Genomic DNA, 25763 nt, shown 5'->3' with positions numbered 1-25763 from the left:
CCTCTGATTTACTGAGTGTGTCATCGTCGGAAATCAACTTGTAAGTCATGACAATAAGTCTATTGAACAATAAATGTTCTTTGGCCTGTGGTCTCATGCGAGTGTCCATGGTGAAATCACACCAGTGTCGTCGTCATGTCACTGGACTAGGATCCTTGAAGAATAATCCAGAGAATGAGTTCCAATCGCAACTTGGCAGCTTGAGAATTTGAATTGTTTTTTAAACAAATCTGGAATTAGAAAAGCTGGTCTCAGTAGAAGTGTCCGTACAATTTGCCAGATTGTTGTAAAAACCCAACCGGTTAACTCCAGTCAGTTAGGAAAGCTAACCTGCCACCCTTGCCCGACCTGGGCGATGACTCCAGTCCCATACCAATGTGGTTGACTCTTAACTGCCCTCTGAAACAGCCCAGCAAGCCATTCATTTCAGTCGTATTAAAAAAAAAGAAACCGCCATAATTGCAGCCGTTTAGCAAGAAGTCTCGACAGTACCGTCTCGAGAGTAGTCAGGGTGGGCAATAAATGTGGCCTTGCCACTGGTGCCAGCATCCGGAGAATGAATAATAAAAAAACTTACAGAACGAGTTTGACACTTGTTTTTACACTGTTCGTGTTGGGCTGTGAAGGTTTTTGAAGCATAATATAAATATATGTAACTTCAGAAGGCTGCTTTGGAAAAAGTACAAGTTATAAAATTGAAATTTCAGTTATGATGTCAATATTTTCCTGTGTTCATGCCATGAGGGATTCCGGTGCCTTTGTTGTCTGCATATGGCTTTGATTGCTAAATGGGTTATGTTTAATACGATTGAGCACTGTGCAGTAGGAAAGTCGAAGCGTGTGCAGCTAAATACAAAAACAATTTAATTTATTTAAAGTTTTATTACATTTGTTCAGAATTTGAAGTCTCTTTTAATAAATTTCTTCAAACTCTAGTGTACAGCATATAAGCCAAATCGAGTTGGGGGGGAAATCATGCTGTGATGCTGAACCCATGAGTGATGAGGCTTTTCCCCACTAGCAGGCTAAGGATTGTATTCCACTGTCCCATGAGTGATAGGCTTTTCCCCACTAGCAGACTAAGGATTGTATTCCACTGCCCCATGTTGCACGTACAATGCTTCATGATCACATGCTTCGACAGCATTAAAACTAGCAATCAGAGAGAGCTGTGTTGAGTTATGAGTTGGGCTCGTTTTCTCTACAAATAATGTTAGAAGAATCAATACATTTGTGAAAAGAAAAGATGTAACACTGACTCGGTGGTTTTATACCTTCGATCTTTTACACACACGGGAATCCTGTAATGTTGACAAGCTACTGTATCCCAAGATGTGTTGCACGGCTCAAACTCTCTCAATATTACTTTGTGCTCATTCAAGCCTACTGTACTTACATCAAATAGTACTTTCTAGTAAATTGCTTTTGGGATTTTTTCCCCAAACGTACTGTAAAGTGACAAGCTCTTTGGCTGTTACTGCAGCCATTTTCCAAATTGTCCACACAAAAAAGCTGTTTTACTGTAATGTTAATCTCCCAACATGTGACCAAAAATACCGTAATGCCCTCCTCTGCAAAAGCCGTTCCTAGGAAGAAACCAGTGTCTGATCTAGACAGTTTCCAGATTATTAATAAAGGAATTTCGTGAAATAGCCATGCACTCTGCAGCTGCATCAAATATTGATGAAAGTTATGCTTTGTATTCTGACACTTGTACAATAACGGTCTCTTAATTCTTTACAGAATACACAGATGATAATGCTCTAATCCCTAAGAATTCATCTGTCATTATAAAAAGAATTCCTATTGGAGGCGTGAAATCTGCTGGCAAAGCATTTGTCATGTAAGTATCTGCAATTTTTTCATCTAAAATAAATGCCTATTGTATGTTTATGGAGCAGCATCTTCAAACAGCTTGAGAATGATTGGTGTTTTTCAGAGCTGAACATTTTCCTGAATTGCATTTTAGCAGTTAGCACTTATGTATTTTAGTAGATGCTCAAGGAATGCAATTTCACATTTAATTGACCAATAGGAAGTTGTGCCGTGGTTATAGTGAAAGTGGATTTAACTAGAATTGAGTGAAATATACATGCACTCTGCATTCCTTCGTTTGTCCATTTTAGATGTGACTGACTGGCAGATACGGCTTTAGTGAGTACTTAGGGAACTGAACTGAGTTGTGGGCCTTATCGGTCTGTAATGCATCATATGCTCAAATATTTTGATGCATAATGTAAATGTACACGCACTCTTGTCTTGGAGGAAATGACAAACTGCCTGTAACTGCAGTGATAAAGGATGGTGGCTGTTCGTTTCAATGTAAGCACAAAGTGCATATGAAATGCACAAAATTGTAGAAATGTAACTGACGCATTATATTTCAGAATTGTTTGGAAAGTTCAAGGATAACGTTCCTTGTGTGTAATATAAAACTGTCTGAGGTTTCAGCCTGGAAGAGATGAGGATGGACACTCATTGCATTGCTGTCGATTGTGCGTCCTCCTTTTTCTTGCTACTGTGCACTAAACAAACTTAGCCGACAGCTATCCAAGCCAAATACGATCCATAGGGCAGACCTTGTCCCTTTCATGTGTTGAACAGTCACCCCAAGTCCGAGGTTATAACTGAAGAAATATTGCCCAAAAAAATCTGGCATCTTCGAACTTCAAGGCAGTGTCCAATATTTTGACTTCATGGGCTGTTTAGGTCAATACTTTAGACGGTATATAAAGCTTGCATTGCTGTTCACATGAATTTGCATATACCTAACCTGATCCAGGTGTTCTGATTTAGGATTTATCAACTGACAAGGCAATCTTTCCAAACAAGAAGTGTGACTCACAAATAGAACCAAGTTGTAACAGTTTGAGGGCTGGTAACATAGAAACATAGAAGATAGGAGCAGGAGTAGGCCATTCGGCCCTTCGAGCCTGCTCCGCCATTCAACGAGATCATGGCTGATCATCCAAACCCTAGCACCCGGTCCCTACACCGACAGCCATCCCACCCAAGCCCTATCCCCATAACCCCACGTATTTAATCCCCCCTAACGCTAAGGGCCAATTTTTATCATGGCCAATCAACCTATCCTGCACATCTTTGGACTGTGGGAGGAAACCGGAGCACCCGGAGGAAACCCACGCAAACACGGGGAGAATGTGCAAACTCCACACAGTCACCCGAGGCCGGATTTGAACCCGGGTCCCTGGCGCTGTGAGGCAACAGTGCTAACCACTATGCCACCGTGCTGCCAGAACAATGGCCATGTTCTATAAATTGACCTTCCTAATCTAACTACTTAATTTTTCTTTTGTTCTTGCCCTGACCATCAGTGTGCACTTTCTTGCAGTTGTTTATGTGCTCAGTTTGCCTCCTTCTGGACTTGGCTAAATAAATACAGCAGAATCCAGTCACCTTTTCAAAATTAATCATTACACGGCTGTGAAGGGATCGTTCAGCCCAATTGCCTGCCTCTCTTCCGCGGCCATGTTCACGCCCGGGTGGCCCTGGAGATGGAGCACGCGGTGTCCACCGGCGCGCTTGAGTACTTCCGCGACCGGTGGGCACTGGGGGCGCTGGAGTGCATTATCAACCCGGACAACCAAATTCTAATTTAATTTGTTAAGGTTTATTTGAAGTTTTATTAATTTACAGACAATTTGTTTAAGCGCCCAATCAAAAAAGTACACTGCTGTGAATCCAAAATCAACTTTCTGAAAGTGATCACTTGGCATAGCAGCTGGGCTGCCTTAATTCCAGATCTGGGGAGGGCTGCCTGAATGTGATTTTGGTTAGCCAGTAATGCATTTGAGGATAGTGAGTACTTGATGATTCAAGGAGATGCACTAGGAAGGATATGAAGCCATTTCATTATGATGGGAATCAAGTCCAAGGAATATAGTCAAGAGGTATTTGGAAATGTGAGCTGCTCCAAAATACCATTCTATTCACACCAGGGGAAGTGTGGCATTTAACCCAAAAGAAACTAGTTTTGTCTCCGCTAGCTTGTATGAGAGGAGCTGCACAACTCAAGTTCATGGAGTAAAAGTTTGGCTATCTTAAAGTAACACTGTTTAATCTTTAGGCTTTCCTGTTCCATTAATCTCCCTCCATGCAAGTGTTCAACATAATTGTATGCTTTCACATATGTGATTTTCATCCCCTAGCTTTATACACAATCATTTGAGAGTTGATGGTGTAGGAGCATGCTAATTCAAGTTCCGTTAATTTAGACTCCAGTATCCTCAGATGGTGGGAAGTGGTGTTCCACAAGGATCAGTGCTGGGTACTGTTGTTCATCATTTATATAAACGATTTGGACTCGGGTATCGGAAGTCCAATTTCAAAATTTGCAGATTACAGCAAATTTGGTGTAGTTAATAAGAGGAGGACTGTGACTAAATACAGGAAGACATAAATAAACTTACAGAATGTGTGTAATTGACAAATTAACTTCAATGTAGATAAGTGTGAGGTGGTACATTTTGGTCGGAAGAATACTCCTTGGAAAATAAGTATCTAAATGTGGTAGCGAGACCGGGGGATCTGGGAGTCCAGTTACTCAAATCACAAAGTGACGATACAGGTTAATAAAGCCACCAAGGGCAAATCGAGCACTGTGGTTCATTTCTAGAGGGACAGACTTGAAAAGCAGACCAGTTATGTTAAACTTTTATAGAACCTTGGTTAGACTATATTTGGAGTACGGTGAACAGTTCTAAAAAAGATGTAGACACCGGAGAAGGTGCAAAAAAAAAATGACTCAAATGATACCAGAACTGAGAGGTTATATCTTATCAGGAAAATTAAACAGGCTGGGGCTCTTTCCTCCAGGAAAGAGAAGGCTGAGGGTGGCCTAATAGAGGACTTTAAGATTATGGAAAGATTTGATGAGGTAGGTGTAGAGAAGATGTTTCCACTTGCGAGCAAGACCAGAAGTAGGTGCCTAGTAAATAAGATGGTCACGAATAAATCCAATAAGGAATTCATGAGAAACTTCTTCACCTAGTGGTTAGACTGTGGAACTCGCTACCACGGGGAGCAGTTAAGCGAATAGCTTGGATGGGTTTAAGGGGAAGCTAGAAAAACATGAGGGAGAAAGGGATAAAAAGCGATGTTGATAGGGTTAGATGAAGTAGGGTGGGAGGAGGCTCGTGTGGAGCATAAACCTGTTGGGCTGAATGGCCTGTTTCTGTGCTGTTGATACTGTGTATCTGTGTTCTTGTGGTGGTAGAAGCTCCATGGAGCACCTTGAACCTTGGTTGCATTCCCTCACAACCGTAACCACATTTCAAAGTAATGACTTGTACGTGAAGTATTGTGGGGCATTCCTGTGAGATGCACTATGTGCTGAGTTCTCTTGTAGTGTATTTTGTTCGCGCTTCGGTTTTGACTTGATTATTATAGTTATAAATTGACACATTTTCTTAAGTCAGTGTGGTTTGTCTTTATTGCTGATGTATTTATGCTGGACTAGTAAATCTGAATACATTTTCTTTAAACTAGATAAGGTATTCATAGAAATTGTCTAAACAAATGTTATTGTGTTGCACCTAAATATTTTTAGTCTTATAATTCAGCCATTTTTTTGTGCTAAAAAAAGTTATATCCAGTATTAAATTAAGCACAAATAACAAGGCAAAGTATGAATTAAGTGCTGAAGATGTCAATTCGGGTAATTTCAGTTCAGTGGCTTTGAATCAGGGGTAGACGATATACAAGGTGAATGTGAAAAAGGACCACCATTTATACAACATCACACCTAAACGTCCCAAAGTGCTTCAAGTACAACAGATTACTTTGAAGTGCAATAAGTGTTATGTAGGTAAGTGCTGTAGTTGTAGTGTGCTCCGCAAGGTCCCACAAGCAGCAATAAGATGATTGACCACTCATCTGTTATTGGCTAAAGGAGGAAATGTTGGTCAGGACATTGGGAAAACTCCCTGCTCTCCACACAATGTCATGGGATTGGACACATCCACACTTGAACCACTGGAATAGACGGTATGGAGTGTCGGCCTTGAATGCTCAAATCCAAGAATTTAATTTCGTTAAAGCACACCACTTGGGTTTAGTAGCCTGTAGAACTCCTGCTCAGGTCAGTGCAATTGCTGCAGGTAGTTTCAGGACAGACAATATTAAGTCAACCAGTTTTATATTATTTTGAGGTGTAGACATGTGATTGACAAGGTGAATGTTGTCAGTACTGGTAGATTAATTTTCTGTGACTATCAATCCACAGAAACGTTTTTAAGCTCCTTGGATTGACTGTTGTATTATAGATGGGTCTCATTTGTTGACTTAAGAGCTAAGTTTTGCTGGAATATGTTTGACTTTAAAAGGACTTAGATTCAGAATATGTTGTTTTTGTTGCATGCAACCCATCCATCATCTCACAGATACTTTCAACCAAGAGGATAAGGCAAGCAGGGTAACTGAGCTTTTTAGTCGAGAATGGGCTAAGTGAAAGCCTTTCCACACTGAGGGTGAATCATGATTCCTTTTTACTGAGCTGCACAATTTATGGTTGTTTTGAAATTCCATTTTGACCGTTACATATTTTTTTTGACCTTGAATAGTCCCTCAAGCCTTTTCTTTCAAAGCCCACTGGTAGTCTTGTTGATTGAGAATTTGTAATGATACAATGATTCTGTAGTTCACTCTGATGCTATATATTGTTAGCTAACGATTTTTTTCCTCTTCACCGTCTTGTTCTTTCTAGATACATTCTTTTATCTCTTATGTTTATCTTGTAAATGAAAAGCACATGACTGTAACATCTTTACAAATTGTCTTCTGCTTTCCAGAGATCGTTCTGAACCAGCAAGTGGGACGTCGAAAGCAGTATGTAAAACAAAAATACAATCTGAACCTTTCTTTTCTTTATTTGTTAAATCTAAGTTGCTATTTTTAAATGAATGATAATCATTAGACAATAATGTTAATGATTTTTTTAAATAGTAATTTTCAAAGCAATGCATAAACTAAGTATACCGTGATGCACATCTGACCTGGGTATGTTTTGTAATGCATTCGTAGTATTTTAAAATACTGTTGGATAATATTTCAAGACAATTGCCCATATCTGCAGATATTATCTGTGTGTGACCTGATAATGGTGCAAGGTAATGCACTGTATTTCACATTGAAAATGCTAGTTAATTTCTGTATGACTCGGTGTTGTACAGATCAGTGTATGATCATTTTCAGAGCTTGTGGTTGCAACAGTTTACTATAGCGAACATGAAAGTGTTCATGTGATGTCTGTCTTTATTTAGTATTACATGTGTATAGGCTATTGTGTGCATTTTGTTTCTTCAAATAAAGAATGTTTGAAGTGTATTATCTTCCATTTCACATTGTATCACTCAACTTTTTATGGTTTAATAGGTTTGATTTCTTGATGGTGAAACAGGTTGCTTTACACTATGATAAGGCACATGAAAAACCACATTAGACTCCAGTATCTAATGGATATAAAGCAAATGTTGAATTTGTGCAGTTCAACACTTCCTTTCTCTATATCCTATTTTCACAACAGCACAAGTTTTTTTTAAACTTTGAGCTCAAACAAACTAAAATTTGACAAGTATCACTAAATCCCAGAAATATTCAATCCTTCTGTTATTGTTTAATTTTTCTTTTCTGGCCACAGAACTTTGCAAATAAATGGAAGTCAGTAGGCTTTTGTGGTGCTATTTAAGTTATACTGGTGTATTTTTATGTCTGTATTGGTAACAAACTGATGTGTTTCATACCGTATGTACATGATTTTTCACTTGCACACCACAGAAATCCCCTGACTTGTCAATTTAAAGCTTAATTCTGGCTGTTTTGCCCTTCTGTGTGATATCTGTGAAGTAAAAGTTGAATGCTTTTTGTTTGAGCCTTTTTTATAATATATATATATATATATCTTAAAATAATAAACTTTCATCATGTTAACTTTGTGCGCATCAGGCACATTTAGAATTTGGTTGTCTGCTTTATTAATAGATGTAGCCAGTTAATATTGGCACTAAATGTTTGGTTTGATTTTCAATCTCCACACATTTGGGAAACTTAACATGAAAAGTAGCTTGCAAACGTTTCTACTGGATTCTCTTAATTCACATAAAATTTCTATCGTGGACTTGTCGTTCTGCATTGTTGGAGGTTTCAACTTAACTAAATGGGACTGGCTAAAGGGCCGGTGTCAGCCATGACTTTGATATGTTGTTAAATCAGATGTTGCTGTAGTTTGCAGTAAAAAAAAAAATGGCAGATTTTCCATTACAGCCCAGGTAAATTCCCGGTTATGTGAACAATGTGGCCTTTTTTGCCTGTGTTGCTTTGCTTTGAGCCAATACATAAGATCTCCAAAAGACCGTGTAGTTTCTTTGATTTTTGAATATTCTGGTAGATTTTTAAATGGAGATTAAAGCATTGCCATGCTAGTGTGTTTTTTTTTGAAGGCTTAGCCACGTGCTGTCTGTTTTTAAAGTACTTAGCACCTACTTATGGATGCACTTCAAAAATGTATAAATAACCAGAAGTATTTATATAGTGCCTTTAACGTAGTAATCCATCCCAAGGTGCTTCACAGGAGTATTAAGACCAAAAATGTGACCCCGAGCCACGCAAGGAGAAATTAGGGCAGGTGACCCAAAGCTTGGTCAAAGAGGTCAGTTTTAAGGAGCGTCTTAAAGGAGGAGAGAGAGGTCGAGGGGTTTTGGCAGGAAATTCCAGAGCTTAGGGCCTAGGCAACAGAAGGCACGACCACCAATAGTAGAACGATTTATAATCGGGGGTGCTCAAGAGGACAGTGTAGGTCGGCGAGCACAGGGGTGATTGGTGAACGGGACTTGGTGCGAGTTAGGACACGGGCAGCTGAGTTTTGGATGACCTCAAGTTTACGTAGGGTAGAATGTGGGAGGCCAGCCAGGAGTGCGTTGGAATAGTCAAGACTAGAGGTAACAAAGGCCTGGATGAGGGTTTCAGCAGCAGATGAGCCGAGGCACGGGTGGAGATGGGTGATGTTAGAGTGGAAATAGGTGGTCTTTGTTATGGTGCGGATAGGTGGTCGGAAGCTCATTTCAGGGCCAAATATGACACCAAGGTTGCAAACAGTGTGGCTCAGCCTGAGGGATGGCGTCAGTGGCTAGGGAACAGAGTTTGTGTTGGGGACTGAAAACAATGGCTTTGGTCTTCCCAATATTTAATTGGAGAAAATTTCTGAACTGGATGTCAGACAAGCAGTCTGACAATTTTGGGACCGTGGATGGGTCGAGAGACGTGGTAGTGAGGTAGAGAAATAAATGTGTCTTTTATGTAGGTGTTGAGCACTTTTGCAGCTACAAGTTTCAGGAATTCCACTTTGGGGGGGAGAAGAGTTCATGAGAGTTCAGTAAACCTTGCACTGCGATTTCTGAGCCCTGTGTTAATTTCAGTGTGTTGAGATTTCTAAGCATTCTGGTCACATCTCTGACCTTTTCCAGGGTACAGTGGAGCAATGTTTTAATGCACCAAATTTGTGGGCCAAAATATGCTATTAACCAGGCTGATGAAAGCTGTGGGTGCTGAAGTTTCTTTAAAAAAATCAAAAGCTGGGAGAGGTAGTTCAAGTGCGACAAGCTTTGGAAATGTCAGCACAGCAGAATCTGCTCCATTCAGAGGTCTTTATGCAGCCAGTGGATAGTGGCCCCATTTGCCCCCATCCCAGGTGTGAATAGAGAAATGTACTAGAATATTTAGTATTAACTGTGGTGAAGTGTTCTCAGTCCTCCCACCACAAAAGAAGTAATAGTACAAGTGACCTTGTCAAAGGAAACATAAATTACTGATAAACCTTCACAGAAAACATGTAATATATAATACATTGTTATGTTATTTATACAATGCCTCGTGTCAAATCTGGAAGTGCTCCACACGAGTGGCTTATTTTGAAGGGAGTGACTGTTGGTCGGCAAGTGCAGCTGCCATTTTACAACAGCAATCTCCCATGAACAGCCATGGGATGATTAAGAACATAAGAAATAGGAGCAGGATTTGGCCCCTCGAGCCTGCTCCGCCATTCAATAAGATCATGGCTGATCTTCTACCTCAACTCCACCTTCCCGCCCGATTCCCATATCCCCTGATTCCATTAGTGTCCGAAAATCTATCGCTCTCTGTCTTGAATATACACAACTGAGCCTCCACAGCCCTGTGGGGTAGAGAATTCCAAAGATACACGACCAACAAATCTCTCTTTTTATTGATGGTTGAAGGAGGAATGTTGGCTAGGATCTGAGAACTCCCTGCTCAATTTTTGATTTGCGTCATGCAATCATAAATATTTGCCTCAACCACTGGAGCAGGCAAATGGGACCATGCTTTAATGTCTCGTCTGAAGGACGAGACCTAAATACATAATTAAACATTGGGCCACCTCACTGAAAGACCAGCTGCTCAATTTTAACACCACTAGCACAATGCACGAGGGTATAAGGATGAGTATTGAACCTACTGTGTGGTATGTAACACTGTTACAGCTTGCCCTGGTATGTGTCTCAATTCACTGGGGCTGAGCTGATATGTGGATGTCGAATGACGCTCATTTGTTTGCATTGCAATGTGACTAAAAAACCCTCTGATCTTGAGTTTGGAACATTGGTTCCAATTAGTCCTGCGTATTGGTACTCCAGGATAGGAGTGGGGAAGGAACGAGTTTTCATGTTACTGTGCCTTCGTGTTTGGAAGTGTGCTGGGTCCACCCTAAACCTCAAACACAGCAAGAAGTAAACCGTTAACACCTGTTAATTGGAAGGGTTTTTTGCACACACAATTCCCAGTTAGACAATGCTTTGAATTAAGCAACGTAATGTAGCCAAGTAGAAATTTAGTGCTAAAAAGATTGATCAGATCATTTGAATGAAGTGTAGACTATTCAGATTTTTACAGTTTGTAACAATCTTAGAAGACATTAGTGTGTGTAGAAAGGCATTGTGATAAGAAAGGACTGACCAGTTTACTGTGAGGGAACTCTTGTACTTCAATTTTTAGCGTTTTAATCTATATAATAGTTTAAATCTTTCAATGTCATCTATAAACTAAGGTAATCCATTAGTGTGCCCTTGTACCACCATCGCCCACATATTTCATGAGCACACTTGGCAAAGCATTGCAAAGCAATACTGAATGCTAAACTGCTTAGAGTGCTATAATTCCTAGAGTGAGCCCTTCAATAGTGAAGGAATCTTAACCAGTAAATGTCTGCGTTCTTGCAATTTTCTAGCAGTTAGGGTATTGATGTTTCCCTCAGCTGAATGCCTATCTTCCTTTAGTTATGGACGTGTCGGGGCTTTCCCTGGCTTGTATATTTGTGTATTTGTAATGGTGGAGGTTTGCTATGCTAAGCTATTCAGTAACTTCCTCTCAGTAATGTTTAACTCATTTGCATGGTATTTGTGCCACTGTTTTTTCACTGTGTTTGTCTTGATCTGTTTGTTTATTTTTCTATTTTGAAATTCATAGTTTTCCTTCATTCTGTTTTGTCAAGTTTTATCCTTCTGCTCACGGAGGCAGCAGGGGAAGGCAAGAGAAAGAGGTGTCAGACCTAGTTGCCAGACTGCAGGGGAAGCTGAGCGAGGTCAGTGTTTAGCAGTGGTAATGGGATATACAAATATACCAAGTCGGATGATTTATGGTCGGAACAGAAAAAGTAGATGGGTTTCATTGGGAGGGAGAAGTTGTTTTCAAATCCCCAGTTAAAACCCGGTTCGACTCTTGTCGATTTTAAAAACCCAACTTACTTCATACCATATCCACCTGGAAGCCCTTCTTTGTTGCCTTTTTGTTCCCGATCTAGTAATGTATAGTTCCAAAACTGCTTCCTGCCAACTTCAAGCCTTGTCCTTCCTGCAGCTAAGAAATCATTTAACATAAAACATTTTGAATTCAAAAATTGCTAGGACTGTTAAAAATGAGCTTCAGAAACTCGTGGAATTTGACACTTCATCTGAACCCCTCTAGCATCTTGTCACCATGTTACCCGCCCCAAGCCATTGTTCAGCTTATGCTATTTTTAATTGGTTGTAAGGAGGTACAAAAGAGTAGCCTGGGTAGCTTTTCTATTAATGAGGTACCAGGCCTCTGCTTAATGTTTATCCACAGCAATCTGACTGACAGGCAAATCCGCAGTATGAGCCATCGATGCACAAAACCCACATCCCACCACTTCGTGGTGTAGAACTTGATGCTCTGTTGTTCCACTGTATGGTAATGCCACTGTCATAGGTTAAGTTGCTAGAAGAATCTGAAGATGCCCAAATTTAGAAATGGCAGATTATCAGTAATCGTTACTAAGCAGTTGATCAATGTATGAAACTCCTTAAACTCAACTGTTTAAGAATTTTTTATTAATCTCACGGTAAAGAATAATTTGAATTTATATATCCCCTTTCAGTTCTCAGGCCACCTCAGTGTTCACGCCCAATGAATTAATTTTGAAGTGTAGTCACTGAAACGTGGGCAAAGACAAGATCCAATTTGCACACAGCAGGGTCTCTCAAAATTCTAATTAAGGAGTGATATAGTATTGGTGGCATTGATTGAGAGAGAAATGTTGGCCAGAACACCAGAAAAACCGCCTGCTTCTCTTTTGAATCGTGCCAGCTAAACAAGATTACCGGGCCACAGTTTAATATTTCATCTGAAAGACAGCACCTCTGACAATGCAGCACTTCCTAACTACTGTACTGGAGTGTTGGGCTGGGTTATGTACTCACATCCTGGGGTGAGGCTTCAATCCACTACCCCCAATTCAGATGAGAGTGCTTCTTATGTAGCCAAGCGAACGCTCTTACTGGGGGTATGCCAAGTTGGCACGGCACTATGGGTCTGCCCAAACTACTTTCATTTTGGGACCCATAGCTGATAGTGAGGTGGGGTTTTTTATTCTATCCATCGGGACTGGATTTCAACCCAAGTCGGAGATGAAAGGACAGATAACCACTGGTACCCAATTAAACTTGAGGTCTCATTTCTGATTGGTGCAATTGTCTGCCTGTAAGATCCACTGTTATTGATTACCAACAATAAGGTAAACCCTGTGAACAATCCTGAATGTACCCTTTGCAGACAGGATTTTGTTTGTCTCAAAACCATTCGACACCAAAACCTTGGTTTAATATTTTAAGGATGTTGGTTTTAACAAGGCAGTCGGTCCCCTCGTGCTATCAATTGGTCTTTATTGAGATTAAATTGGTGAGGCCTGAAATGTTTTTTAGTTATAAGGTATGCAAAACATTGAATATTCACACAATGTGTGTTTGGGAAAACTTCCTCTTCCTGTTGCATTTTATTTTCGAGACTATAGCTGGCAAAGTTGGTCCATATGGCTAAACCCCCCTACTGGGTGGGGGGTTAGATTTTACTGTAACTAGCTGGCTGAATTGGAGTATATTTAGGTAGCATTAGACATGACATGACCTTTTAGGTAACTGGGAATTTACTGCTGCCTGCTTTAATCTCAAGGCTTCAATACTGGTTTTAAATCAAGAGTGCTAAATTTCAGATCTTTAATTGCTAATCTTGGAGCTCACACCGTGCTGACATTCAATTCGTCTTGTACTTGGCGATCATAATCTTAGATGGAGCAGCTGTTTAATTGTTTGTACCAGCAGCAGATACTGGTGTGGATGCGCCTTTGCCACTGCATTCCAGATCCTCAATACATGATGACATTGAAATAACGGGATGAACTATTGTACTGCCATTACTGCAGATTTATAGACAAATCTAATCTGAATTGCCAGAAAATTCCATGGTCCTAAAGGTGGAAACAACAACAACAAAGTTTTGGTTTTGCTCTTTCTGATATACGGTTGCAGTTATGTTGCAGCCTTGTACTGTTCTCCAAGCCAGTCACTGCACCAATAATCAGGATTATCATTAGTTTGCAATTCTTTGACGCTGCTTTCCAGGTACAGCATGAAGGCTTTAATGTAATCCGCATTACTTTGGCCTACTGGATTTGTTGACTTGCTCTGTATTGGAAAAGTGGATGGAAGACAGTCTTGAATAGTAGGCGTATGGAAACATCAATGTACTTGCACATCTGACAAAATTATCTGCTGCAGAGTAGCTTGGTCTCATTGTAACCTTTTAAATTTCTGTAGGCTCTATAGCAGCAATAACATAATGGCCTCAATTTTCATGAAACCATCAAAGGAATTAAATGCAGATTTTCTAGACAGACTGTTTGAAATGGATCACTGGCTGCAGTACGAACCTTTTTTGCATTTTGCTCGAGTCACTGGTGCTGAGCCCACTCGCCACTATTTTGCCCTGAGATTTCTTGCTGATTATCTCAATCTGGCAGAGCAGGCTCTCTGGGCTTTAAACTGAGGTTTGCTTGGGTGGCTCGTGCAGCTTGGCTCAGCAGACTGTTTGGAAAATCTTAGGTAATTTTTATCCTGAGTTGCCCAGGTGTGTAAATTTGTCTACTTGAGCAATGCACATCTGGGGCAAATAGTCTACCCACTGTCTGCTCACCCACAGCAAGAAACACCAGCTGTCTTTCTGGACATAACTCAGCTCATTATGTGAGGGCGGTGGACAATTTGATGCAGTTTGCTGTGCGTGGCCAGTCAGTGTCTGAGGATAACTGTTCTGCTAAAATCATTGCATCATCAGCCTTGGACGCCAGAGAATGAATTGGAGCACAAGCCAGTGTTGACGTTATTTCAAAATGATGCGTGTAAATCTCTCTTCCGATTAGTGAGGTTTCCAAGTGAAATGCAGGATTTTCTCCTTCAGATATCAGTTCACTTGTCTTCCTTTTCTCTTTGAAGAAAGCCATGACAATAATTGAACAGTTGGACTCAATAAATTATGCCAGCTGTGGTCTTTTTGCTGTCTGAGCACTTGAGTCCAAAACAGAATTGAAAAAAACAATGGGTTCAAGATGAGGAAAATCTCACTTATGGCCAATGCAACACTTTGTATTTGTCAATGTTGAACTCTTCCAGGTTAATGCCCTTGCAGTTTAGATGCATGTTAAACTCCCTGTTGCTCAGTTCACCTAAATAAATCCCTTTTTTGAAAATTACAATTTGTCTGACTTTTTTTTACTCCATGCAAAGATACTGTCATTATTCCTCTTGTGTGGTTAACTCCCAATTCCTGACTACCCTCCACTCTCGCTGTGATTTTTCTGCTTCCTGTATCAGCCATCCTTTTTAGAAAGACATTGCTGGTTTTGTATTTTGAATTCATGTCTGCTACATACTGTGTTGAAAGCAGTTTAAACTTGGCTACTGTCAGATTTTCATGTGTAATTTTGAACTAACTTCAAAACTGGCTTATGCTACAACTCATTTTGTCACCGCCAAAAGCTGCTTTTATAGCCATGCTTACAGTGCTAGTCCCCAACACAGATTTCATGCAGATGGCTACAACCTGTGGGTAAACATGTTGGGATTGACGAAACCAGACCGCTGACAGGTCTTGTTTCTGTCAGGTCTTCCTGCTGCTGTTTTGGGGAATCTCAAAAAGATCACCTCCAGATTGCAGCGCTGTACACGACCTGTCTTTCAGGATCCAGCAGTACTAACATGGGCAGCACATTGTATGAAAGTAGTTCTCTTTGCTGAAAATAAAAATCTCTGGGTAATCTGTGACTTTACATGAGGCTGTGTCATTGTTCTCCCAATTCAATATCCTCTTTTTGCAGACAAAATCTAGCAGGTCACCATTAGGAAGGTTTTAGATTGCTGAAGCTATGCAAATATTAGACCATAAAATAGTTTGTTATGGAGTTCAATGATCTTTAAATGTTGGCAATATATGTCGTTCCAATATAGAGTTTAAAAGTGCTGATTAACATTTTAATGCCTTATTACTAATGCTGGAGGGGAGCAGAAGCCAGAGATACAAGGAATTCTTCTGGTAATATTGCTTACACAAGTTGTAAGTGATCAGTTTTATTTATCGGTTTCGGGGTTGGGTTGTATTTTGCGGAGGTGGGGAGAATCGTTGGATCATACTGTTTTTGTTAAGGTGGGCAATCGAACATATTTTACACCATATTAACATCGTGCACACTCAGTACAGTTACAATATAGATTAGATGCAGAATAAAACTCCCTCTGTGCTGACCCAGCAAGATGCACAGTGCTGCTGTTACATCTGAGAGTCCTTAGTACTGACTTTGTGTATCTCTGTTAATCTTCGAGAACCACACACATTAGGAAATGATGGTGCTCAAATTTGGAGAAACTGTTGAGGGTATGTGACCGTTTTTACTGGGACAGTGCAAGTTGATCCTTACTAGAGCATCGTTGGCCAATCTGAGAAGTGACAAATAAATATAATCCCACTGCTTGTGGAGACATCAAGTGGACTTGGAGCACTTAGACTGGAGTTATTGTAACATTGCATAGCCAACACTCGGTAGCATTTGCAGATTTGTGCTTGACTTTTGTCCTGGAGTATCATGAATGTAACACTAAATCAAGCATAATGAGGGAATTAACCCGATCCCAATAAAGCATGCTTGCAGCATCTGAATATAAAGCCTGCTTTAGTCTCAGAGAGGCTTTCATCTGGAATTCCTGTATATGCTTCCTTAATTACTTGTCGGTCTATATTGGCATTGCACACGGGGAATCATGACTTGTGAATAACTGGATCCAACAGTCCGTTATCAACACTCTTACTGTACCTTTGAGTGAATGAATTAGAATTGCACAGAAGGGGAATCTGAAATGCCTTGTACTACATTTGCATGGATGCATCTAAAATCACTTGCAATGTGCAAGTGGCAAAATAAATCAAAAGCCAGACTGATGAGCTGACTATCACCCCCTAGTGCTCTAAAGCAAGTTGATACCCCTCTAATGAGTGGTCGCGCATCAATTGGGCTTTGCACCATGTCGTGTGTGTGTGTATATATATGGAGATCTATCTGGAATTGAACATTCGCTTAATCCCTCCACTGACCTTATCTGCTTTATTGGTATTCTGGAGCAAAAAATGGTGTCTTTTGAAAGTGGGGGAAATTGCTGTTGCCAATCCTCTATTTGCCAATAATCTTATAAACTTCAGTTAGGTTTATTCAAAGTCCAACTTCTTTAACCCAGAATCATAGAATTAACTACCTTAATCCCTTTTTAAGAGAATTTATAGACTTTGCTGCAACAATTGTTGATGGCAGAGAATTCCACATTCTACCTTTCTTATGTGTAAACACATTTTTCTAACTTTTTTAGATTTAAATTTGTTCCCTGTCATTATCATTTCTCTGACATATGGAAACAATCATTCCCTCTTATTCATAGCCTTGAAGTACTCTTAACAGGTCATACCTTAAACTTGAGGTCCAGTGGAAAAAAAGTAATTTACCTCCAGTTTCTCCACATAACTGTAAACCCATATCTGGGTAACATCCTAGTGAATCTTCACAGCAACCTTTTTATTTTTTGTGTATCCTTCCTATAATATGCCCAAAACTGGGGCGGCATTGCAAAGGGCTGTTCTTGGCCCTGTTGCCTCACACATGGATAAATCCTAAATCTAAATGCCAAGATTCCTTCGTATCACCAACTTGAGATGTATGCAAATTAATGGGAGGGTAGATTAAAGTTGATATGTGGCCGCAGAGGCTTTGTGCTGTGTACCTACGCAGCTAACACAGACCAAGAGCTTGGACACCCCAGTTCCAGGGATTAGCGAGGAAGAGGAAAATCTAAATTAAATTTAAAATTACAGTTTAAGTCCTGTGTTTCGTGTTTTTTTTTCCTACCATATTCCCACTTAACCCATTGACACAATCCTTAATTGGTAATTTTATTTGCGAGGACTTTTTGCTAAATATTGGACTTGAATTATGATGTAGAAAGCATGGACAACAGGAAGAAACTTTAGCAAAAATAAATCTTCAAAGTTCTTCCCAGGGTCATACAGGGAATGTAAATTTGGAGAAAGGGTTAACGTTTCCTTCCCATAATAAATGCATATTTATCTTCCATCTGTGCACATGTCCTGTCATTGATTTTTGTGCCCATATTTACAGTAGAAATTACCCCTCAACTTGTCATAGTATAATTGCGCTCTCCTGTCAGTGGCGGCAGTCCTTCTGTCTCCTCAGCCTATACTGCACATACTGCAGACAGTGCTTAGCTTTTCTGCATAAGATCAAAATATTGAAAGAATTAATAGAATATGGGGACTGAGGTATGCACCTCCTGCGCTATGTGGGAACTCCGGCTCGAAGGGCCGAATGGCCTACTCCTCCTACCTTCTATGTTTCTATGAATTTTAACTGGTAAAATTATTTGTGCCTCACACCCGCCGCCCCCCCCCCCCCCCCCCCCCCCACCAAAACACACGAGTACATGTGGCCTTGACTTTGTGTGCAGTGCCACAGGAGGTTAACTGGGAATGTATTAGAAACTTTCCATGTGTGTCCACCAATGTTCGCTGTCATTTTTTTGGCCCTGTGCCGCCCCTTTAAAACGCGCAGTTTTTACATTGAAAAGCCAGCTGCACGGGTTCCCTGGAGCGCTGCACAGCTTAAAGGGAACATTGGTGTCTACTACCTGTGTCATCTTTTCCCCATCAGAAATGCCTGTGTCCACATTTATAACAGAAGCTGCCTGTGTAAGCTTGTCACGCTGTAATTCCACCTTTCTGCCAGTGCTGGTACTGTAGCACCTCAGTTTTACGCCTCCCAGGTCCTCTGCCTGTACTGCAGAGAAACTCCTGCGCTGCGACCAATTCTATTGCCCTGAGTTTTGCTATTTAATTATACATCATATCAAATGATAGTATATTAAAAGTAAGGACAGAGTGTATGATTTTAAAATAAGGGTGAATTACATCCATGTGACCTGGTCCAGTTATCTCCCACCCTCGAACTCCACTTTACCTGAAGATTTCACACTTGGCCTAGACTCCCTGTTTGCAGTGCCATGTCAGATCAGCTAATATTTAAAATACTACTTTGTAAAGCTGTTGTCCCTCCAATAGGTGATGCTGCAACAACTTGTGTTCTTGCTCCGGAGTTGGTGTTGCAACTCTGAAAGAACGTGATTGATTCCAAGAGTACTTATTATTATCTGTTCCAAAGAAGGCAATTGAGATTCTCTCATTCTGTTGCTGCAAACACAGCTGAAGGGCGTGCTATTTCCTCAGATTATCTGTGAGCAAGGCCACAGGACATTGCATCTAATTGTATAATAGACTAGTCATAGTACGGGAAGGTGAGCAATGGAGCAGCAGAAAAAACATGCACATACAGGACAATACATGTAGAGTAAATATATTTTTTAATAAATTCAGAGATCAACCAGTATAATTTTATTTTTCACATGAAGTACAGTGTGTCATGGCAAAACCAGTGTTTGAAATGTGGGATGGCGGGAGTAGACGTTGCTGCTAGTCATGGTGCACAACGGAAATAGTGGATCCAGAGCAGCTGCTGTCCTGTACAGGCAGCATTCTTGCACACTGCCTCCCACTGTCAATAATGGCTTGTGGGGGTGGATCTAAAGACACTTGGTTTGCTGCGCCAACCCAAGATGTCTTCTTGTTTCAGCCTCACTTTTTTGATCTGTCTTAAATGTGGAGAACCAGAAACTCATACGAATGTAGTTAGTGATTCTGTAAGTTAGACTTGATGTTGTCCTCAACGCACTCGAATAAACTAACCGGAAATTGTCTGGATGAATGTAATGACCCTAATACTTTTAATGTCTGGAGCGCAGTTTTGGATCTTAATAGTTCTTACCACCCCATGGTCGTCATCACATCCTTAGCAGCTCAACACATGGAGCTCATGCTCTTCCTGCCCGACCCCCATACTATACCTGACAGAAAATTAACCTTAGTACAAGATTCTCATTCTCTCTCTCTCGCTCACACCAATTTCATACCTTTTCTGTAAAACATATTTAAATCCTTTTCAGTTCTGTTCTATGTTGGAGTGGCAACTGTATGCAAAGTCATTTACTTTAGCACTGACCTTATACTGTGTGATATTTTGCACTCCTGTTCATCTATTAAAGCACAGTCTGAATCCAAAAGTTGTATTTAAGAGCGTTTCATTGTAGTGTGAATTTTTTTCTTATCCCCCCGCCCCTCCCCACCACACACACTACATGTACACTAACTATGGACAGTATAAAAGAATGTTTACACAGGTGAGTTTGTAACTGAAATGTGAGAGTAATGACCAGACTGTCTATTTGGGTTTGAAATATGTGCCTTATCATGGTTTAAATGTGAATGTCTGTATTTAATTCTTCCATTAACAGATTGATGACTCTGGAACTTCTATCTCTCTGGCCCAGCTTACAAAGGTAGAACATGTTTTTTTTGTTGTCGGTGGTGTTTTTTTTCCTGCAAATTCAATTCATTGCAAAGTTTAATTTGCACTAATCTGTAATTGTCCCATACATTATCCAGCACAAATTTACATTAATGCATTGTATATTATCATTTTGCATAATGTTGCGTATATTCAAATGCATTTATATTGTCATTAAAAGGTATTGTAATTTGTGTAAATGTTAGTAGCCTGGAACATTAATATATACTGAATATCCTGTAAAGAGTGAGTGATATGGGGATGATGGGAGGGGAGTCCCTCGACAGCCTCACCTAGCTACCATAATGCTCACCTACCTCGGTCAGCTTTGAAAATGCAGCAAGATAAAACCTTAGCTTAATGTCTTTTTAAAAATCTGGGATGTGGTGAATACTAAATCGGTTATTTCACCTGTGTTGGCTTTGAACACCTCGCCAGTAAAGAAGGCGGTAGAAGAATGAAAAAGCCCAGATCACTGGATACGGTGATTGTTATGAAGGTTCTCGCCTTTAGCACCGTCAAATCCATGTACGGCTGTAAACAAAAGGACTGTTACCTCAGCAATACAGCCAAGAATTGGAAGCTTCTTTTGTTGATGTTATTAAAAGTATAAATCTTGTGTGTAAACTTTACCTGAATTTTACAGCAATGTCTATACAGTCAAATAACCATGAATTGAATAAGTGTATTCCATTCCCGTGTTGTACTGACCCATGCATAGATTAGCTTGGACCTTGTAAATGTAAACCACGAAATACAATAAACGATGTTCTCTTAAGATCAGATGTTGGAAAGGATGTATATGGGTGGTCATTTGTTTGAACACAGACTGTAAACCTATGTGAAATCTGTGTATTTGTTGCTGTGTCTTTATGTGGCTGATCTATAGGGAGCGACAAGTATTAGTCATGGTAGTGGATGCTTGTGGCATGGGGAGAACAAGATGTGGATATCAGTTACCATTCAGTGTTTTTACATTGCCCAAACTTGCTGTACTTACCCTCCTGGCTTGTAGATCTCTCTGGATATTCTGAATTTAAACCCAGTGTTGCTATGTGCGCAGTAAACACATCCTCATTTTAGGGGGGAAGTTTTGTACACCTGCAGAACCACACACCCATGCACTGGTATCTGCAGTTGATTATATAAAAACCATAGGCTAGAAATGAAGTAAAATGCTGTTTGGGTTCAAACAAATCTGTTTGGTGTGAGAGGTACAGTCAAACCTTGATAGGATCAATCTCCATTTGCTGCATCATGGAGTTCGAGCTAAATTACTAAATGACGCCTGGATAATGGGTGAGCAGTGAGGTTTTCTCATCTGTGGGGCTCTTGATTTGCGAGCCTCACAGCATTGAGTTAAGTGTTCCAGTGGGCATTTACTTGAATGGTATTCAAGCACCGAGATTCGTTTGTTGAAATCATGAGTGATTTCTTCGTGTAGCATACTGTTCTTCCAATGGTTTAATTGCTAATCATTCCTGAGATACATTTAAATAGTATGTGAATTTTTTCCGAAATGCTGAGGTTACTCAAGAACATTTCATTCGTTGTTAACATCACGAGTCAGGTGGTCTAATGGGACAGATCACAGTGGATGTTCAGCAGCATGTAGCCTGCCTCCCTCTTTTATGTATCAGCATCCCACGTGGATATCTTATTTTTCATCCATCGGCATGGGTTGCATTTGTACTGTCTGGAAGAGTAAGACATTTTCCCCTTAGCCAGGAGAGGGGCTGCGTTGACCTGTTCCAGAGCCTGGCTTGAAAACCTGCTGCAACTACAGAGAAGGCGTTTCCTAGCTGTGACCAGTACTTTGCCAATCCACTCCTCATACGGGTTCTGTCAAATTCTAAGGAACTTCCAAAAAGAGGTTCAGTGCTGATCAGTATCTCCCATGAGCTGTCATTTTGCTAATAGGAAATTGGCCCAGAAACTTTGGGATTGATGCATCAAGTGCAAGTACTCCAATATAAAAATCCAAATGCCACAAGAAGGAACCTGTTCTCGGTGCAGACCCCTTCCTGCTGACTGCATTGGGTGGTATCGGGGAATGTGGCTTTGGTGTGTTCATGACTGCTCGTGCTGGACTCCGTTGTGACTACATTTGGGGAGTGCTGGAGCATGATAATTTGGTGTACCAGCTGTGCATGGAATCTATAAAATCTTGTTTACAGAAGTATAAAATCTGCTGCGTAACGGTGTAAAAAGCCTGCTTACATGAAGGTAAGTGCTACGGTACATCAGAATCTCAGGCCCTGCAACTGGAAAACTGGACTTCCTAACTGAAGCATGTACTCTCAATCTGAAATACACAAGCTGATACTACAAGAAGCCACAGGTTGTTAGTGTATCAAGTTCCACACACTGGCTGTTCGAGCCAGAGAGAGGCTAAGATAATTGCACACCGTAGCCATTTAATACTCTAACTCATTTGCCATGGGGACACACCACAGTACTTGAACGTTGACTGAAAATCCTGAACAAAGTGATGTCTGAATTCCATCTAGTTGGACATTTTCCTACCACTCTGGTAACCACTCAAACCCTATTTGAATTATGAGCTTCTGAGAAGACCTTGATTACCACTTAGGGCACAAACTATTTCATTGTGTTGAAATTCGGATCAACCAATGATGCCTCTTCTAATTTCTTCCCCCTCTCCTCTCTCTCTTGGTGTGGAGCCTATATTCTACAGTGCTACTAACTAGCAAGGAAAATTTGTGGTTTTTTCCCCCTCAAATGAGCTATTTATGGTTAGTAAAAAGTTAAATTATTCACCCTTAGGTCTGTTGTGCTCCTCATTCTTCACGTGAACTTCTTCATATTCCAAATTGCCCCCCTCCTTTTCAGGTGACTCCCTACGGGTTTGATTTCTGTGTTGTACTCTACAGGTAGTTTTTGCATGACTATTTTGGACAGAAACTGTTAATTAACAGTGATCAACGTTTGAGTAGATTGGAGCCCTTGCTTAATGTTACGGTTTTTAGCTTCCTTTGGTCTTGTATTTTTTTTTAAAACCCAGAAAGTAACCAAGGGAGTGCTACCTGAAGAGGATGGATGGTGGGATGAAAATCTCAATGACTGGTTCAGTTTAAAATCTGACTTACCTGTGTGGAATCACTGAAGGATGATGAATACTGCAGCTAGAGGAGAGCGCACTGGAACAAGCCCCTTGGGACTAGCAGAAAAATACAGGTCCACCTTCTGGTAACCATGACTTAGAGAGAGATGGAGTTCTACTATCTGCAAGACCCAGCATAATGAGGCCATTCTGATTAGTGTAAACCAGTAATGCACTGCTATTTAGTGCAATATTGTGTTGATTACATATTTGTGTCCAATATTTAAAAAGTCTGATGTTCAACCATTCTGTGCTTTTGGTATGGGTTTGTTATTGGAACTTGTGACATTAAGGGAACAGTAGCATAGTGGTTATGTTGTTGGACTTGTAATCCAAAAGCCAGCATTTATTACCCATCCCTAGTTGTCCTTGAAGGTGGTTGTGAGCCACCGCCTTGAACTGCTGCAGTCCGTGTGGTGAAGGTACTCCCAAGTGCTGTTAAGGAGGGAGTTCCAGGATTTTGACCCAGCGGCAATGAAGGAATGGCAATATACTTCCAAGTCAGGATGGTGTGTTACTTGGAGAGGAATTTGGAGGTGGTGGTGTTCCTCTGCGCTGACTGCCCTTGTCCTCCTAGGTGGTAGAGGTTGCAAGTTTGGGAGGTGCTGCCGAAGAAGCCTTACCTGAACTACTGAGAGGGGTGGGGTTTACCTTGGTTCTAACAGTGGCTTACCTCCATTATGGTTGGGGGTGGGGGTTGTTTCTCTACTATCATGCGGGGGTTATTTGTTAGTGAGGTGGTTCCAAACTTAGTCATGTGAGTGTGTTGTAGTGGCGGGGTGCGGGGAGATAGCTGAGCTAAGGTGGGTTATCCATGTTAATGAGTGGATTGTTCCTAACATGCTGTCATTAGGAAAATGCTGGAGTCCATTGTTAAGGAAGTAGTAGCAGGACATTTAGAAAATCATAATACAATCAAGCAGAGTCAGCATGGTTTTATGAAAGGGAAATCATGTTTGACAAATTTGCTGGAGTTCTTTGAGGATGTAACGAGCAGGGTGGATAAAGGGGACCAGTAGATGTGGTGTATTTGGATTTCCAGAAGGCATTCGATAAGGTGCCACATAAAAGGTTACTGCACAAGATAAGAGCTCATGGTGTTGGGGGTAATATATTAGCATGGATAGGGATTGGCTAACTCACAGAAAACAGTGCCGGGATAAATGGGTCATTTTCAGGTTGGCAAACTGTAACTAGTGGGGTGCCCAGGGCTCGGTGCTGGGGCCTCAACTATTTACAATCTATATTAATGACTTGGATGAAGGGACCGAGTGTACTGTAGACAAATTTGCTGATGATACAAAAATAGGTGGGAAAGCAAATTGAGTGGAGGACACAAATAATCTGCAAAGGGATATAAATAGGTTGAGAGTGGGCAAAAATTTGGCAGATGGAGCATAATGTGGGAAAATGTGATGTTATCGGAAAAATAATCAAATTATTTATATTGAGAGATTAGAAAATGCTGCTGTCCAGAGGGATCTGGGGGTTCTTGTACGTGAATCACAAAAGGTTAGCATGCAGGTACAGCAAGTAATGAGAGAGGCAAATGGAATGCTGGCCTTTATTGCAAGAGGGAATGGAGTATAAAAGCAGGGAAGTCCTGCTACAATTATACAGGGCGTTGGTCAGACCACACCTGGAGTACTGCGTACAGTTTTGGTCTCTATTTAAGGAGGGATATATGGTTGGGCCTTTACTCATTGGAGTTTAGAAGAATGAGAGGTGATCTTATTGAAACATATAAGATGCTGAAAGGGCTTGACAAGGTAGATGCAGAGAGGATGTTTCCCCTCGTGGGGAAATCTAGAACTTGGGGACATAGTTTCAGAATAAGGGGTCATCCATTTAAAATGGAGATGAAGAGGAATTTCTTCTGAGGGTCATGAATCTGGAATTCTCTACCCCAGCGAGCTGTGGAGGCTGGGTCAGTGAATATATTTAAGGTGGAGATAGACAGATTTTTGAACGATAAGGGAGTCGAGGGTTATGGGGAGCGGGCAGGGAAGTGGAGTTGAGGCCAAGATCAGATCAGCCATGATCTCATTGAATGGCGGAGCAGGCTCGAGGGGCCAAATGACCGACTCCTGCTCCTATTTCTTATGTTCTTTAAAAGTAAGAGAAATGCTGCCAAGTTGCCGCCACTTGTGCAGATGATTTTTGTTTTGGATGGAAGGTTTCACAGTGGGTGTGCATATTCTGAATGTTTTGCCAGTTACACCATGCTTTTAACAATCTCGGTGCAGTGCCTGATCAGGACAGAGTGCTTGTGTGCTGCTTTCATTACTATGAAATCCCACTGGAAAA

General features: G+C 40.8%; 1 protein-coding gene across 2 annotated transcripts in view; it reads left to right on the top strand.

Annotated features, from left to right (window-relative positions):
- rbbp6 (retinoblastoma binding protein 6) overlaps positions 1-25763 on the top strand; it is a 52591-nt gene that overhangs the window by 5595 nt on the left and 21233 nt on the right. The window contains exons 2-5 of one of the 2 annotated variants that reach the window (XM_086000108.1): positions 1744-1843; positions 6810-6846; positions 11522-11611; positions 20280-20324. In XM_086000108.1, the coding sequence (XP_085856234.1) occupies positions 1744-1843; positions 6810-6846; positions 11522-11611; positions 20280-20324 (272 nt within the window). The remainder of the gene's footprint in view (positions 1-1743; positions 1844-6809; positions 6847-11521; positions 11612-20279; positions 20325-25763) is intronic. The other variant, XM_086000109.1, reaches the window with a different exon arrangement.

Source organism: Somniosus microcephalus, chromosome 11 (assembly GCF_052327205.1).
Source record: "Somniosus microcephalus isolate GS21.2 chromosome 11, FLI_Smic_1.0, whole genome shotgun sequence".
NCBI classification, from domain to species: domain Eukaryota; kingdom Metazoa; phylum Chordata; class Chondrichthyes; order Squaliformes; family Somniosidae; genus Somniosus; species Somniosus microcephalus.
The sequence above is the reverse complement of the archived record's forward strand: the minus strand, read 5'-3'. Positions and strand labels throughout refer to the sequence as shown.